The sequence below is a fragment of the Crinia signifera genome, chromosome 1 (assembly GCF_055691185.1).
Source record: "Crinia signifera chromosome 1, ASM5569118v1, whole genome shotgun sequence".
NCBI classification, from domain to species: Eukaryota; Metazoa; Chordata; class Amphibia; order Anura; family Myobatrachidae; genus Crinia; species Crinia signifera.
The window spans coordinates 742,501-760,640 of record NC_139217.1 but is presented as its reverse complement, the minus strand read 5'-3'; the positions used below and the strand labels follow the sequence as shown (position 1 = coordinate 760,640).

Sequence of the window (18,140 nt, the reverse complement as noted above, 5' to 3'; positions counted from 1 at the left end):
GCAACCAGAGGAGCGGTCCCTCTAGCTCAAACGGGATGACAGTTAGTGAGGTACCAAGGCAGATAGTGGTAGGGGATTCCATCATTAGGAGAACAGACAGGGCAATCTGCTATCGGGACCGCGATCGCCGCACGGTCTGTTGCCTCCCGGGTGCTCGGGTATGGCACATCGCGGACCGAGTCGACAGATTGTTGGGAGGGGCTGGGAGCAACTGGCGGTCTTGGTGCACATCGGTACCAACGACAAAGTCAATGGTAGGTGGGATGTCCTCAAGAAAGAGTATAGGGAATTAGGTAAGAAATTAAAGGCGAGGACATCTAGGGTAATTTTCTCGGAAATATTACCAGTGCCACGCGCTAGCTCAGGGAGGCAGAGGGAGATCAGGGAGGTAAATGTGTGGCTTAAGGATTGGTGTAGGAAAGAGGGATTCGTGTTCATGGAACACTGGGCGGACTTCTCGGTCAGGCGCCATCTTTTTTGCCGTGATGAATTGCACCTGAACGAGGAGGGGGCTGCGGTGCTGGGGGGAAGGATGGTTAGAGGGTTGGAGGAGATTTTAAACTAGGCGACGGGGGGGTGGGGGCAGCAAGACATTATGGGACCATCAGGAAGAGAAGCCGGACTGGGATCAGGAATCATATGGGGGAAGGAGATGGGGGGGGGGGGGGGGACGGAGACATAGACAAAGTCCTGGGACATAACAAGGGTATAATCGGGGGTAACTCTCAGGGTGCATCAGGAATGTCATGTAATAAAATGTTATGTTGTAACAGTCACGTTACCCCATTACAGTTCTTAGGTACAGATGATCTTAGTATACGGGAAGGAGGGAATGACAGAGGAATAATTCCCGGAACTATGGAGAGGGCAGGCAGTGTGCATGGTGGGGAGGCCTGTAGAGAGTCTATTGAAGGGGAGAGGGGAAAGAGGAAGCTAGTAAAGAATTCAAATGGGTCCTGGGGTGAAACTAATCACAATATTAGAGCCATATCTAAAAATAAACATAAATTAAAATGCTTACTGGCTAATGCAAGAAGCTTAGTGAGTAAAATCGGGGAGCTAGAAACGGTGATCAGTAGGGACGACTACGACATCATTGGTATTACAGAAACATGGTGTAATGAGTCGCATGACTGGGCATTAAACATGGAGGGATATACACTCTACAGGAAAGACAGGGAAAATAGAAGGGGCGGGGGTGTGTGCCTATATGTAAATAATAACTTAACATCATATGAGAAAAATATGAGCACAGACCTGGAAGACGACAACTCGGAGACAGTGTGGGCAGAGATAACCGACAATAATAAGAAACCAAAAAACAAATTTATAATAGGGGTATGCTATAGACCACCAAATATAAATGAAAGGGAAGAGTCTCTTCTTTTAAACCAAATCAAACAAGCATCAAATCAGGGTCAGGTATTAATTATGGGGGATTTTAATTTACCCGACATTGATTGGGAAAACGAAACAGGTAAATCAGCAAGAAGCAATGGGTTCTTAAGCTTACTTAAAGACCAGTTTATTACACAAACGGTAGAAACTCCAACTCGTGATGAGGCGCTCTTGGACTTAGTTTTAACAAATAACACAGACTTAGTTTCAAACACAAAAGTAATTGAACAATTAGAGAACAGTGATCACAATATGGTTTCACTGGAAATCAACTTCAGTAAATTACATCAAAAAGGATCTGCAAAAATACTAAACTTCAGAAAAGCGAACTTTGAATTATTCAGGGAAGCCCTAACAGGAATTGGGTGGGAAACGGTTATGGAGGGAAAAAATGCAGAGGAAATGTGGGATACTCTAAAAAAGGTGCTTGATTCACTAACTATTGAATACATTCCTAAAGTAACTAAAGGTAAATTCAACAAAAAAAAGCCACCATGGTTGGACAAAGAAGTAAGGTCAGCTATCAACAATAAAACCAGAGCCTTTAAATTCTATAAAAATAACTTGAATGAGGAGGCGTTCGCAAAATACAAAGAATCAAACAAAACTTGTAAAGGGGTAATCAAAGCAGCTAAAATTATATATGAAGAGTGCATAGCCACTGAAAGCAAAACCAACCCAAAGAAGTTTTTTAAATACATAAATAGTAAACATTTAATTAAGGAAAACATATGCCCACTAACTGATACTAGTGGAAAAAGTGTTACTGAGGACAAGGGAAAAGCAAAACTGTTAAATGAGTTCTTCTCATCAGTATTTACTAAGGGAGAGCAGACTGTGGAACGAACATTTACCACAAACGGGACAAATAAGCCAGATCTCATTGTGGATTTCACGCCGAAGGAAATAATACTGAGGCTAAGCAAACTCAAAACAAATAAATCACCAGGGCCAGATAGGATTCATCCGAGGGTATTAATGGAATTAAGGGATGAACTAGCTACCCCCCTACATTATATCTTTAGCAAGTCACTATCGTCAGGTATAGTACCAAAAGATTGGAGAATAGCAGAGGTAGTGCCAATATTCAAAAAAGGAAAAAAGGAAGATCCCGCTAATTACAGACCCGTTAGTTTAACATCAATTGTGGGTAAACTATTTGAAGGATTTTTAAGGGACGGTATCCAGAAATATTTAGATCATCACAGTCTACTCAGTACTAACCAACATGGGTTCGTGAAAAATCGTTCATGCCAAACTAATCTACTAGGGTTCTATGAAGAGGTTAGCAAAAACCTCGATAATGGAAATGCTGTAGATGTGATTTTCCTAGATTTCGCTAAAGCATTTGATACTGTCCCACACAAGAGATTGATTAATAAAATGGAGAACCTAGGATTGGGTGAAAATATCTGCAGATGGGTAGGGAATTGGCTATGTAATAGAGAACAAAGAGTGGTTGTGAATAGTGCCGTATCAGATATGATACCGTTACTAAGTGGAGTGCCCCAGGGTTCGGTTTTGGGGCCCATTTTGTTTAACATTTTTATTAACGATATTGGGATAGGGTTACTCAGCAATGTATCCATCTTTGCGGACGATACAAAACTTAGCAAAGTCATCAAATCATCAGAAGATGTCACCATGCTTCAAAATGATCTTGCAATTCTAGATGAGTGGGCAAAAAAATGGAAGATGAGGTTCAATGTAGATAAATGTAAGGTTATGCACCTTGGGAGACACAACCAGTGTGCAAGTTACAACCTTAGCGGAGAGGAACTGGGTAATTCCATACTTGAAAAGGATCTAGGAGTCCAAATAGACAGCAAACTAGGATGTAGTGCCCATTGTAATGTAGCTACAAAAAAGGCCAACAAAATTCTGGCATGTATTAAGAGGGGATTGTTTGGTGGGTCAGATCGCACAGGACAGTAATCTCAATTTTTTAAGAATGAGAAAAGGAGGCCCCCCGTTAGCTCTATAATGAAATATCTTTATGATGCTCGGGGGTGTGCTACCACTGGGACAAATTATTGAGGTAGATATAGGGAGGAAAGAGCAAGTTTGTCACGGTAGTGGTGCACCACAATATATAAGGACGACTTAAAAAGTAACCTTTATTAGTTTATCACATAAAAAAAAGAGAGAGGATGCTGCAAAATATGACAGACTACATGTAACATATAACAAGGACAAGTGAACAAATAGTGCAAGTTAAAAACTTGGGCTCATGCGGCGTCCCTTAGCACTTAATTCCTATTAACTTTGGCTTTGTTAAAGCGTCTCTTCCCTATGTGTCGGCTGGGTCACCTGTTTACCACTAGGGGGACGTGTTATATTAATAGATATTTTCCTGTCTGTGGTTTTGTCTGATTGGTCACAATGTTGCCATATAAAGATGATGTGGTTTTGTATCACAATGTCTGTTTTGCAAAAGAAACACAGTAAAAGGTGTAGTGTGGATCACTCCATATATGTGGATTGATACTGAGGATAATACACACTGTGTAGCGATTGGGATCGGGCAGTGGGCAAAAATTGCCTGATGTGTACTGCTCTGTTTCACATAGGTGAATCCAATAATTTACTGCATATCAATAAATGCAATTGCTACAAGGCCTCCAGTATCAGTGATATTCTGGCATTAAATAAATGTCAATCGGTGCCGTACGGAACTCCACTCCGTGCACTCTGCACCGGGGTTGTTGGTAGTTCTCTGCACGGTTAGTCAGAATGACTTGTGTCACGCTGTAACACCTTACATATACCGGTATACGTATAGGTAGTAAAGATTGGCAGGCAGTAGGTCAAAACGTGCCGCTAAGCCTCTTAATTGCTGTAACCGACCATACGGGTTAAACCCTGTGGCTTTCTTGTGCGGTTCTCACGAGGGTAGCTAGCATACGTTCCACCCCAAGTACTGCGCCAACACTGTTAACATACAGACATAAATCAATTTAAAGCTAAACATAAGAGTCCTTAAAAGGACTAGTAAAGACAGACAGGAATTAGGAGGCTAAGGGAGCGACCGCACGGCTATGGAGGCCAGCGTACGCTTCACAGTTCTTCTGGTTGCCCTGAAGAAGAACTGCGAAGCGTACGCTGGCCTCCATAGCCGTGCGGTCGCCCCCTTAGCCTCCTAATTCCTGTCTGTCTTTACTAGTCCTTTTAAGGACTCTTATGTTTAGCTTTAAATTGATTTATGTCTGTATGTTAACAGTGTTGGCGCAGTACCTGGGGTGGAACGTATGCTAGCTACCCTCGTGAGAACCGCACAAGAAAGCCACAGGGTTTAACCCGTATGGTCGGTTACAGCAATTAAGAGGCTTAGCGGCACGTTTTGACCTACTGCCTGCCAATCTTTACTACCTATACGTATACCGGTATATGTAAGGTGTTACAGCGTGACACAAGTCGTTCTGACTAACCGTGCAGAGAACTACCAACAACCCCGGTGCAGAGTGCACGGAGTAGAGTTCCGTACGGGACCGATTGACATTTATTTAATGCCCGAATATCACTGATACTGGAGGCCTTGTAGCAATTGCATTTATTGATATGCAGTAAATTATTGGATTCACCTATGTGAAACAGAGCAGTAGACATCAGGCAATTTTTGCCCACTGCCCGATCCCAATCGCTACACAGTGTGTATTATCCTCAGTATCAATCCACATATATGGAGTGATCCACGCTACACCTTTTACTGTGTTTCTTTTGCAAAACAGACATTGTGATACAAAACCACATCATCTTTATATGGCAACATTGTGACCAATCAGACAAAACCACAGACAGGAAAATATCTATTAATATACAGATGGGTCTTGTCCCATCCTTGCTGGCGGGTCGCCAGAACGTACGCGCTGGCGACCCGCCAGCAGCCTCGCCAGCGAGGAGACTGAGACGCGCGTGCGTCTCACGCGCACGCGCGTCTCAGTCTCCGTCGCTAGCGCGACGGAAACCCTGTCCGTCTCCGCCTCAGGGAGACGGACAGGGTTAGGGGGGGTTAGGGGGGGGGTGCGGGCAGGCGGCGGGGACCCCGGGTTACCGCCGGCAAGCCGGCGGGGACCCGGGGGAACGGATCGAAGCGCCGTCGGAAGGGGACGCGCGCGCCGCTCGTGCGCGCGCGTCCCCTTCTCACCATCGCCATGGCGCTGGCGGGGGATGGCGGCTGGCGACGCCAGCGCCATCCCCTGCAAAGATGGGACAAGACCCATCTGTAACACGTCCCCCTAGTGGTAAACAGGTGACCCAGCCGACACATAGGGAAGAGACGCTTTAACAAAGCCAAAGTTAATAGGAATTAAGTGCTAAGGGACGCCGCATGAGCCCAAGTTTTTAACTTGCACTATTTGTTCACTTGTCCTTGTTATATGTTACATGTAGTCTGTCATATTTTGCAGCATCCTCTCTCTTTTTTTTTATGTGATAAACTAATAAAGGTTACTTTTTAAGTCGTCCTTATATATTGTGGTGCACCACTACCGTGACAAACTTGCTCTTTCCTCCCTATATGTATTAAGAGGGGAATGGAAACTAGGGACTCGAGGGTAATTATGCCACTATATAAAGCATGGGTGAGACCTCACCTAGAGTACGGAGTACAGTTCTGGGCCCCACACTATAAAAAGGACATCATAGAATTAGAAAAAGTCCAAAGGCGAGCAACAAAGCTTATTAGGGGAATGGAGAATTTAAGCTACTGGGAGAGATTAAGCAATTTGGGACTATTTACATTAGAAAAGAGATGTTTAAGGGGGGACATGCTCAACATGTACAAGTATATCAAGGGCCAATATAAGGAACTGTCACGCACCCTCTTTTCTACTAGAAAGGAATCTAGGACGCGAGGGCATGAGTATAGATTAGAAGAAAAAAGATTTCATTCAGCTAGTAGAAAGAATTTCTTTACGGTCAGAACAGTCAAACTCTGGAACTCTCTTCCCAGAGAGGTGGTAACGGCTGGCTCATTAAATGCGTTCAAGGCAAAGTTGGACAAACATTTACTGGAGAAAAACATCCATGGGTACAAATAAGAAATATAATTTGTCTGTAAAATACCAGAACTTACCAAATCAGCAATGGATATCTATACCAGGTTGAACTAGATGGACGCAAGTCTTTTTTCAGCCTTACCTACTATGTAACTATATATAAGACACTGTAACGGAATCTGCTGCGCTATATAGGACGCTGTAACGGAATCTGCTGCGCTATATAGGACGCTGTAACGGAATCTGCTGTGCTATATAGGACACTGTAACGGAATCTGCTGCGCTATATAGGGCACTGTAACGGAATCTGCTGCGCTATATAAGACACTGTAACGGAATCTGCTGCGCTATATAAGACACTGTAACGGAACCTGCTGCGCTATATAAGACACTGTAACGGAATCTGCTGCGCTATATAAGAACCTGTAACGGAATCTGCTGCGCTATATAGGACAATGTAACGGAATCTGCTGCGCTATATAGGACGCTGTAACGGAATCTGCTGCACTATATAAGACACTGTAACGGAATCTGCTGCGCTATATAAGATGCTGTAACGGAATCTGCTGCGCTATATAAGACGCTGTAACGGAATCTGCTGCGCTATATAAGACGCTGTAACGAATTACATTAGTTCTTAGTCTGACACAGCCAGCACTGTGATATACCTGTAGTGGGGTCATATGGGGGCATGGCTGTGAATGTGGGTATCTGGTCATCTGCCAATCTCACTAACAGACATCTGCGCAGGCTGATCTGTCCAACATGTGTGGCATAATTGTGACCAGATGTTGTCACCAGGAGCACCATATAACCATGGCATAATACATACAGTACGTGCCGGGAATAACATACAGTCATGGCATAATACATACAGTACGTGCAGGGAGCACCAGACAGCTGTGGCATAATACATACAGTACGTGCCAGGAGCACCATACAGCCGTGGCATAATACATACAGTACGCGCCAGGAGCACCACATAACCATGGCATAATACATACAGTACGTGCCGGGAGCACCATACAGCCGTGGCATAATACATACAGTACGTGCCGGGAGCACCATACAGCCGTGGCATATTACATACAGTACCTGCCGGGAGCACCATACAGATGTGGCATAATACATACAGTACCTGCCGGGAGCACCATACAGATGTGGCATAATACATACAGTACCTGCCGGGAGCACCATGCAGCCGTGGCATAATACATACAGTACGTGCAGGGAGCACCATACAGCCGTGGCATAATACATACAGTACATGCAGGTTGCACCAGACAGCTGTGGCATAATACATACAGTACGCGCCAGGAGCACCATATAACCATGGCATATTACATACAGTACGTGCCGGGAGCACCATACAGCCGTGGCATAATACATACAGTACGTGCTGGGAGCACCATACAGCCGTGGCATATTACATACAGTACGTGCAGGGAGCACCATACAGCTGTGGCATAATACATACAGTACGCGCCAGGAGCACCATACAGCCATGGCATAATACATATAGTACGTGCCGGCAGCACCATACAGCCGTGGTATAATACATACAGTACCTGCCGGGAGCACCATACAGCCGTGGCATAATACATACAGTATGTGCCGGGAGCACCATACATCCGTGGCATAATACATACAGTATGTGCCGGGAGCACCATACAGCCATGGCATAATACATACAGTACGTGCCGGGAGCACCATACAGCCATGGCATAATACATATAGTACGTGCCGGGAGCACCATACAGCCGTGGCATAATACATACAGTATGTGCCGGGAGCACCATACAGCCGTGGCATAATACATACAGTATGTGCCGGGAGCACCATACAGCCATGGCATAATACATACAGTACGTGCCGGGAGCACCATACAGCCGTGGCATAATACATACAGTACGCGCCAGGAGCACCATACAGCCATGGCATAATACATATAGTACGTGCCAGGAGCACCATACAGCCGTGGCATAAAACATATAGTACGTGCCGGGAGCACCATACAGCCGTGGCATAATACATACAGTACGTGCCTGGAGCACCATACAGCCATGGCATAATACATACAGTACCTCCCGGGAGCACCATACAACCGTGGCATAATACATACAGTACGTGCAGGGAGCACCATACAGCCGTGGCATAATACATACAGTACGTGCCTGGAGCACCATACAGCCGTGGCATAATACATACAGTACGTGCCGGGAGCACCATACAGCCGTGGCATAATACATACAGTACGTGCCTGGAGCACCATACAGCCATGGCATAATACATACAGTACCTGCAGGGAGCACCATACAGCCGTGGCATAATACATACAGTACGTGCCGGGAGCACCATATAACCATGGCATATTTACATACAGTATGTGCCGGGAGCACCATATAACCATGGCATATTACATACAGTACGTGCCTGGAGCACCATACAGCCGTGGCATAATACATACAATACCTACCGGGAGCACCATACAGCCGTGGCATAATACATACAGTACATGCCGGGAGCACCATACAGCCATGGCATAATACATACAGTACCTGCCGGGAGCACCATACAGCCGTGGCATAATACATACAGTATGTGCTGGGAGCACCATACAGCCGTGGCATAATACATACAGTACCTGCCGGGAGCACCATACAGCCGTGGCATAATACATACAGTACCTCCCAGGAGCACCATACAGCCGTGGCATAATACATACAGTACCTGCCGGGAGCACCATACAGCCGTGGCATAATACATACAGTACGTGCCGGGAGCACCATACAGCCGTGGCATAATACATACAGTACCTGCCGGGAGCACCATACAGCCGTGGCATAATACATACAGTACGTGCCGGGAGCACCATAGAGATGTGGCATAATACATACAGTACGTGTAAGGAGCACCATACAGATGTGGCATAATGCATACAGTACGTGCGAGGAGCACCATACAGCCGTGGCATAATACATACAATACGTGCTGGGAGCACCATACAGCCGTGGCATAATACATACAGTACCTGCCGGGAGCACCATACAGCCGTGGCATAATACATACAGTACGTGCCAGGAGCACCAGACAGCCGTGGCATAATACATACAGTACGTTCCGGGAGCACCATACAGCCGTGGCATAATACATACAGTACGTGCCGGGAGCACCATACAGCCGTGTACGTTCCGGGAGCACCATACAGCCGTGGCATAATACATACAGTACGTGCCGGGAGCACCATACAGCCGTGGCATAATACATACAGTTCGTGCCTGGAGCACCATACAGCCGTGGCATAATACATACAGTACGTGCCGGGAGCCCCACACAGCTGTGGCATAATACATACAGTTCGTGCCTGGAGCACCATACAGCCGTGGCATAATACATACAGTACATGCCGCGAGCACCATACAGCTGTGGCATAATACATACAGTACGTGCCGGGAGCCCCACACAGCTGTGGCATAATACATACAGTACGTGCTGGGAGCACCATACAGCCGTGGCATAATACATACAGTATGTGCCGGGAGCACCATACAGCCATGGCATAATACATACAGTACGTGCCGGGAGCACCATACAGCCTTGGCATAATACATACAGTACGCGCCAGGAGCACCATACAGCCATGGCATAATACATATAGTACGTGCCGGGAGCACCATACAGCCGTGGCATAATACATACAGTACGTGCTGGGAGCACCATACAGATGTGGCATAATACATACAGTACGTGCAAGGAGCACCATACAGATGTGGCATAATGCATACAGTACGTGCGAGGAGCACCATACAGCCGTGGCATAATACATACAGTACGGTCTGGGAGCACCATACAGCCGTGGCATAATACATACAGTACCTTCCGGGAGCACCATACAGCCGTGGCATAATACATACAGTACGTGCCAGGAGCACCATACAGCCGTGGCATAATACATACAGTACGTTCCGGGAGCACCATACAGCCGTGGCATAATACATACAGTACGTGCCGGGAGCACCATACAGCTGTGGCATAATACATACAGTACGTGCCTGGAGCACCATACAGCCGTGGCATAATACATACAGTACATGCCGGGAGCACCATACAGCCGTGGCATAATACATACAGTACGTGCCGGGAGCCCCACACAGCTGTGGCATAATACATACAGTACCTGCCGGGAGCACCATACAGCCGTGGCATAATACATACAGTACCTGCCGGGAGCACCATACAGCCGTGGCATAATACATACAGTACCTGCCGGGAGCACCATACAGCTGTGGCATAATACATACAGTAACTGCCGGGAGCACCATACAGCTGTGGCATAATACATACAGTACCTGCCGGGAGCACCATACAGCTGTGGCATAATACATACAGTACCTGCCAGGAGCACCACACAGCCGTGGCATAATACATACAGTACCTGCCGGGAGCACCATACAGCCGTGGCATAATACATACAGTACCTCCCGGGAGCACCATACAACCGTGGCATAATACATACAGTACCTGCCGGGAGCACCATACAGCCGTGGCATAATACATACAGTACCTGCCGGGAGCACCAAACAGCCGTGGCATAATACATACAGTACCTGCCGGGAGCACCATACAGCTGTGGCATAATACATACAGTACCTGCCGGGAGCACCATACAGATGTGGCATAATACATATAGTACGTCCCGGGAGCACCATGCAGCCGTGGCATAATACATACAGTACCTGCCAGGAGCACCATACAGCCGTGGTTTAATACATACAGTACCTGCCGGGAGCACCATACAGATGTGGCATAATACATACAGTACCTGCCGGGAGCACCATACAGCCGTGGCATAATACATACAGTACCTGCCGGGAGCACCATGCAGCCGTTGCATAATACATACAGTACGTGCAGGGAGCACCATACAGATGTGGCATAATACAAACAGTACGTGCAGGGAGCACCATACAGCCGTGGCATAATACATACAGTACGTTCTTTCCGGGAGCACCATACAGCCGTGGCATAATACATACAGTACCTGCCGGGAGCACCATACAGATGTGGCATAATACATACAGTACCTGCCAGGAGCACCATGCAGCCGTGGCATAATACATACAGTACGTGCAGGGAGCACTATACAGATGTGGCATAATACAAACAGTACGTGCAGGGAGCACCATACAGCCATGGCATAATACATACAGTACATGCCGGGAGCACCATGCAGCCGTGGCATAATACATACAGTACGTGCACGGAGCACCATACAGATGTGGCATAATACATACAGTACGTGCCGAGAGCACCATACAGCCGTGGCATAATGCATACAGTATGTGTCGGGAATAACAAATAGGCGTGGCATAATACATTTAGTACATGCCAGGAGCACCATACAGCCGTGACATAATACATACAGTACCTGCCGGGAGCACCATACAGCCATGTACTAGGGCTTAGAGCAATGGATCCTAAATGCTGATCAGAGACGTAGCGAAGGTGTTGCCGGTGGAGCACAAGCTCTGGGCGCCAGAAGCTATCAGGGCGCCAGAGCCGTACCGGCACCGCCAGCTCGCCCGCTCCCCTGCACTCTTGTCTGCCGCCCACTCCGCCTCCCCTGCTAGCTCCCGGCTCCCTGCTGTGTCTGGGAGACGTTGTGCTATTTAAAATTCACATCTCCCGCTGGACCACGCTAGCCAATAGGCGCTTGCGTTCCAGCGCCTATTGGATACCGCGGTCCAGTGGGAGATGTGAATTTTAAATAGCAGCACACGGTGTACGTCTCCCGTGTACAGCAGGGAGCCGGGAGCGGGCAGGCACGGAGACAGGGGGGGAGGGGGTGCGCAGATTGCACTACTGCTTTGCCGGCTGGGGGGGGGGGGGGGGGGGGGGTAGCCGACCGAACACTTCACCTGACAGCTGGGGCTCCAAACTACTCCCTCCCTGTTCCATGCTACTCCCTCACACCCTCACTCCACACTTCTACTCCCCCCCTCCCTCCCTGTTACACACTGCTCCCTCCCACCCCCCTCCCTGCTCTGCACTATCACTCCCACCCTCCCTGATCTGCACTATTACTCCCACCTTCCCTCTCTGCGAGCAATTTCAGTCCCCCTTGGCAGCAATATTAGTCTCCCTTGGCATATTAATCCCCCTAGGCAACAAGCAATTTTAGTCCCCCTTGGCAACAAGCATGAAGCTCCTTGGCACCGAGCATAAAGCCCCTAGCATCGAGCATGAATTTCCTAGCAATGAGCATGTAGGTAAGTGGCACTTATGTGTCAGATGTGTAATAGGCATTACGGTTTGTTATAGAGTATGTAATGGGCATTACGGTTGGTTTGCCCTATGGTATGTAATGAGCATCATGTGTGACCTTATGTGCAATGCGCATTACAGTGTGTGGTATAATGTTAGGCCGCATCATCTTTTCGCCATGCAAGAGCCCCGCCTACTGCAACCTGGGGGGGGGGGTGCGAAGCATGGCCTTACTCCGGGCACCGTGGCACCTAGCTACACCACTGATGCTGATAAACAGTAATATAATACAACTCACCGATCTGCAGGGTTCCCATTCTGCTGTCCAGTAATGTGGTCATGTCCTGAGAAAAGAAATATAAACAGTACGGTTACAGAGTAATAAGTAATCCCTGTGCCCCGCAGAGTAATAAGTAATCCCTGTGCCCCGCAGACTAATAAGTGATCACTGTGCCAAGCAGAGTAATAAATAATCACTGTGCCCTGCGAGTAATAAGTCACCACTGTGCCCCGCAGAGTAATAAATAATGACTGTGCCCCGCGAGTAATAAGTAATCCCTGTGCCCCGCAGAGTAATAAGTAATCCCTGTGCCCCGCAGACTAATAAGTGATCACTGTGCCAAGCAGAGTAATAAATAATCACTGTGCCCCGCGAGTAATAAGTCACCACTGTGCCCCGCAGAGTAATAAATAATGACTGTGCCCCGCGAGTAATAAGTAATCACTGTGCCCCGCAGAGTAATAAGTAATCACTGTGCCAAGCAGAGTAATAAGTAATCCCTGTGCCCCGCAGAGTAATAAGTAATCACTGTGCCAAGCAGAGTAATAAGTAATCACTGTGCCAAGCAGAGTAATAAGTAATCACTGTGCCAAGCAGAGTAATAAGTAATCCCTGTGCTCCGCAGAGTAATAAGTAATCCCTGTGCTCCGCAGAGTAATAAGTAATCCCTGTGCTCTGCAGTGTAATAAGTAATCACTGTGCCCCGTGAGTAATAAGTAATCACTGTGCCCCGCAGAGTAATAAGTAATCACTGTGCCCCGCAGAGTAATAAGTAACCCCTGTGCTCTGCAGAGTAATAAGTAATCACTGTGCCAAGCAGAGTAATAAGTAATCACTGTGCCAAGCAGAGTAATAAGTAATCACTGTGCCCCGCAGAGTAATAAGTAATCACTGTGCCCCGCAGAGTAATAAGTAATCCCTGTGCTCTGCAGAGTAATAAGTAATCACTGTGCTCCACAGAGTAATAAGTAATCACTGTGCCCCGAAGAGTAATAAGTAAACCCTGTGCCCAACAGAATAATACGTAGTCCCTGTGCCCGCAGGGTACTAAGTAATCCCTGTGCCCAGCCCAACAGAATGATACGTAGTCCCTGTGCCCCGCAGAGTACTAAGTAATCACTGTGCCCCGCAGAGTAATAAGTAATCCCTGTGCCAAGCAGAGTAATAAGTAATCACTGTGCCCCGCAGAGTAATAAGTAATCACTGTGCCCCGCAGAGTAATAAGTAATCCCTGTGCCAAGCAGAGTAATAAGTAATCACTGTGCCCCGCAGAGTAATAAGTAATCACTGTGCCCCGCAGAGTAATAAGTAATCACTGTGCCAAGCAGAGTAATAAGTAATCCCTGTGCCCCGCAGAGTAATAAGTAATCACTGTGCCAAGCAGAGTAATATGTAATCACTGTGCCAAGCAGAGTAATAAGTAATCACTGTGCCAAGCAGAGTAATAAGTAATCCCTGTGCTCCGCAGAGTAATAAGTAATCCCTGTGCTCCGCAGAGTAATAAGTAATCCCTGTGCTCTGCAGTGTAATAAGTAATCACTGTGCCCCGCGAGTAATAAGTAATCACTGTGCCCCGCAGAGTAATAAGTAATCACTGTGCCCCGCAGAGTAATAAGTAACCCCTGTCCTCTGCAGAGTAATAAGTAATCCCTGTGCTCTGCAGAGTAATAAGTAATCACTGTGCCAAGCAGAGTAATAAGTAATCACTGTGCCAAGCAGAGTAATAAGTAATCACTGTGCCCCGTAGAGTAATAAGTAATCACTGTGCTCCGCAGAGTAATAAGTAATCACTGTGCCCCGCAGAGTAATAAGTAATCCCTGTGCTCCGCAGAGTAATAAGTAATCACTGTGCTCCACAGAGTAATAAGTAATCACTGTGCCCCGAAGAGTAATAAGTAACCCCTGTGCCCAACAGAATAATACGTAGTCCCTGTGCCCGCAGGGTACTAAGTAATCCCTGTGCCCAGCCCAACAGAATGATACGTAGTCCCTGTGCCCCGCAGAGTACAAAGTAGTCCCTGTGCCCCGCAGAGTACTAAGTAATCACTGTGCCCCGCAGAGTAATAAGTAATCCCTGTGCCAAGCAGAGTAATAAGTAATCACTGTGCCCCGCAGAGTAATAAGTAATCCCTGTGCCCCGCAGAGTAATAAGTAATCCCTGTGCCCCGCAGAGTAATAAGTAATCCCTGTGCCCCGCAGAGTAATAAGTAATCCCTGTGCCAAGCAGAGTAATAAGTAATCACTGTGCCCCGCAGAGTAATAAGTAATCACTGTGCCCCGCAGAGTAATAAGTAACCCCTGTGCCCAACAGAATGATACGTAGTCCCTGTGCCCCGCAGAGTAATAAGTAATCACTGTGCCCCGCAGAGTAATAAGTAACCCTGTGCCCCGCAGAGTAATAAGTAATCACTGTGCCCTGCAAAGTAATAAGTAATCAATGTGCCCAGCAGAGTAATAAGTAACCCCTGTGCCCTGCAGTGTGATAAGTAACCCCTGTGCCCTGCAGTGTGATAAGTAACCCCTGTGCCCCGCAGAGTAATAAGTAACCCCTGTGCCCCGCAGAGTAATAAGTAATCACTGTGCCCCGCAGAGTAAATCGGAATCACTGTGCCCGCAGAGTAATAAGTAACCCCTGTGCCCAGCAGAATGATACGTAGTCCCTGTGCCCGCAGGGTACGAAGTAATCCCTGTGCCCAGCCCAACAGAATGATACGTAGTCCCTGTGCACTGCAGAGTAATAAGTAATCACTGTGCTCCACAGAGTAATAAGTAATCACTGTGCCCCGAATAGTAATAAGTAACCCCTGTGCCCAACAGAATAATACGTAGTCCCTGTGCCCGCAGGGTACTAAGTAATCCCTGTGCCCAGCCCAACAGAATGATACGTAGTCCCTGTGCCCCGCAGAGTACTAAGTAGTCCCTGTGCCCCGCAGAGTACTAAGTAATCACTGTGCCCCGCAGAGTAATAAGTAATCCCTGTGCCAAGCAGAGTAATAAGTAATCACTGTGCCCCGCAGAGTAATAAGTAATCCCTGTGCCCCGCAGAGTAATAAGTAATCCCTGTGCCCCGCAGAGTAATAAGTAATCCCTGTGCCCCGCAGAGTAATAAGTAATCCCTGTGCCAAGCAGAGTAATAAGTAATCACTGTGCCCCGCAGAGTAATAAGTAATCACTGTGCCCCGCAAAGTAATAAGTAACCCCTGTGCCCAACAGAATGATACGTAGTCCCTGTGCCCCGCAGAGTAATAAGTAATCACTGTGCCCTGCAAAGTAATAAGTAATCACTGTGCCCCGCAGAGTAATAAGTAACCCCTGTGCCCCGCAGAGTAATAAGTAACCCTTTGCCCCGCAGAGTAATAAGTAATCACTGTGCCCTGCAAAGTAATAAGTAATCAATGTGCCCAGCAGAGTAATAAGTAACCCCTGTGCCCTGCAGTGTGATAAGTAACCCCTGTGCCCTGCAGTGTGATAAGTAACCCCTGTGCCCCGCAGAGTAATAAGTAACCCCTGTGCCCCGCAGAGTAATAAGTAATCACTGTGCCCCGCAGAGTAAATCGGAATCACTGTGCCCGCAGAGTAATAAGTAACCCCTGTGCCCAGCAGAATGATACGTAGTCCCTGTGCCCGCAGGGTACGAAGTAATCCCTGTGCCCAGCCCAACAGAATGATACGTAGTCCCTGTGCACTGCAGAGTAATAAGTAATCACTGTGCCCTGCAGAATGATAAGTAACCCCTGTGCCCCACAGAGTAATAAGTAACCCCTGTGCCCCGCAGAACAATAAGTAACCCCTGTGCCCTGCAGAGTAATCAGTAACCCCTGTGCCCAGCAGAGTAATCAGTAATCACTGTGCCCAGCAGAGTAATCAGTAATCACTGTCCCTAGCAGAGTAATCAGTAATCACTGTGCCCAGCAGAGTAATCAGTAATCACTGTGCCCAGCAGAGTAATCAGTAATCACTGTGCCCCGCAGAGTGATTAGTAACCCCTGTGCCCCGCAGAGTAATAAGTAACCCCTGTGCCCCGCCGAGTAATCAGTAATCACTGTGCCCAGCAGAGTAATCAGTAATCACTGTGCCCAGCAGAGTAATGAGTAATCACTGTGCCCCGCAGAGTGATAAGTAACCCCTGTGCCCCGCAGAGTGATAAGTAACCCCTGTGCCCCGCCGAGTGATAAGTAATCACTGTGCCCAGCAGAGTAATCAGTAATCACTGTGCCCAGCAGAGTAATCAGTAATCACTGTGCCCCGCAGAGTGATAAGTAATCACTGTGCCCCGCAGAGTAATAAGTAACCCCTGTGCCCAGCAGAATGATACGTAGTCCCTGTGCCCACAGGGTACTAAGTAATCCCTTTGCCCAGCCCAACAGAATGATACGTAGTCCCTGTGCCCTGCAGAGTAATAAGTAATCACTGTGCCCTGCAGAGTAATAAGTCATCCCTGTGCTCCGCAGAGTGATAAGTAACCCATGTGCCCCGCAGAGTAATAAGTAACCCCTGTGCCCCGCAGAGTAATCAGTAATCACTGTGCCCAGCAGAGTAATCAGTAATCACTGTGCCCAGCAGAGTAATCCGTAATCATTGTGCCCAGCAGAGTAATAAGTAACCCCTGTGCCCCGCACAGTAATAAGTAACCCCTGTGCCCCGCAGAGTAATAAGTAACCCCTGTGCCCCGCAGAGTAATAAGTAACCCCTGTGCCCAGCAGAGTAATCAATAATCACTGTGCCCAGCAGAGTAATCAGTAATCACTGTGCCCAGCAGAGTAATCAGTAATCACTGTGCCCCGCAGAGTAATAAGTAACCACTGTGCCCCGCAGAGTAATAAGTAACCCCTGTGCCCCGCAGAGTAATAAGTAACCCCTGTGCCCCGCAGAGTAATAAGTAACCCCTGTGCCCAGCAGAGTAATCAGTAATCACTGTGCCCCGCGAGTAATAAGTAATCACTGCCCAGCAGAGTAATAAGTAACCCTGTGCCCCACAGAGTAATAAGTAACTCTGTGCTCCGCAGAGTAATATGTAATCACTGTGCCAAGCAGAGTAATAAGTAATCACTGTGCCCCGCAGAGTAATAAGTAATCACTGTGCCCCGCAGAGTAATAAGTAATCACTGTGCCCCGCAGAGTTATAAGTAATCACTGTGCCCCGCAGAGTAATAAGTAATCACTGTGCCCCGCAGAGTAATAAGCAATCACTGTGCCCCGCA

At 47.5% G+C, this 18,140-nt stretch overlaps 1 protein-coding gene across 2 annotated transcripts in view; it reads right to left on the bottom strand.

The window, feature by feature from the left end:
* Positions 1–18,140, bottom strand: part of HSPA12B (heat shock protein family A (Hsp70) member 12B) — a 233,325-nt gene that overhangs the window by 201,366 nt on the left and 13,819 nt on the right. For both annotated transcript variants that reach the window (XM_083156289.1, XM_083157094.1), the window contains exon 2: positions 12,958–13,003. In XM_083156289.1, the coding sequence (XP_083012415.1) occupies positions 12,958–13,000 (43 nt within the window). In that variant the 5' untranslated portion in view covers positions 13,001–13,003. The remainder of the gene's footprint in view (positions 1–12,957; positions 13,004–18,140) is intronic.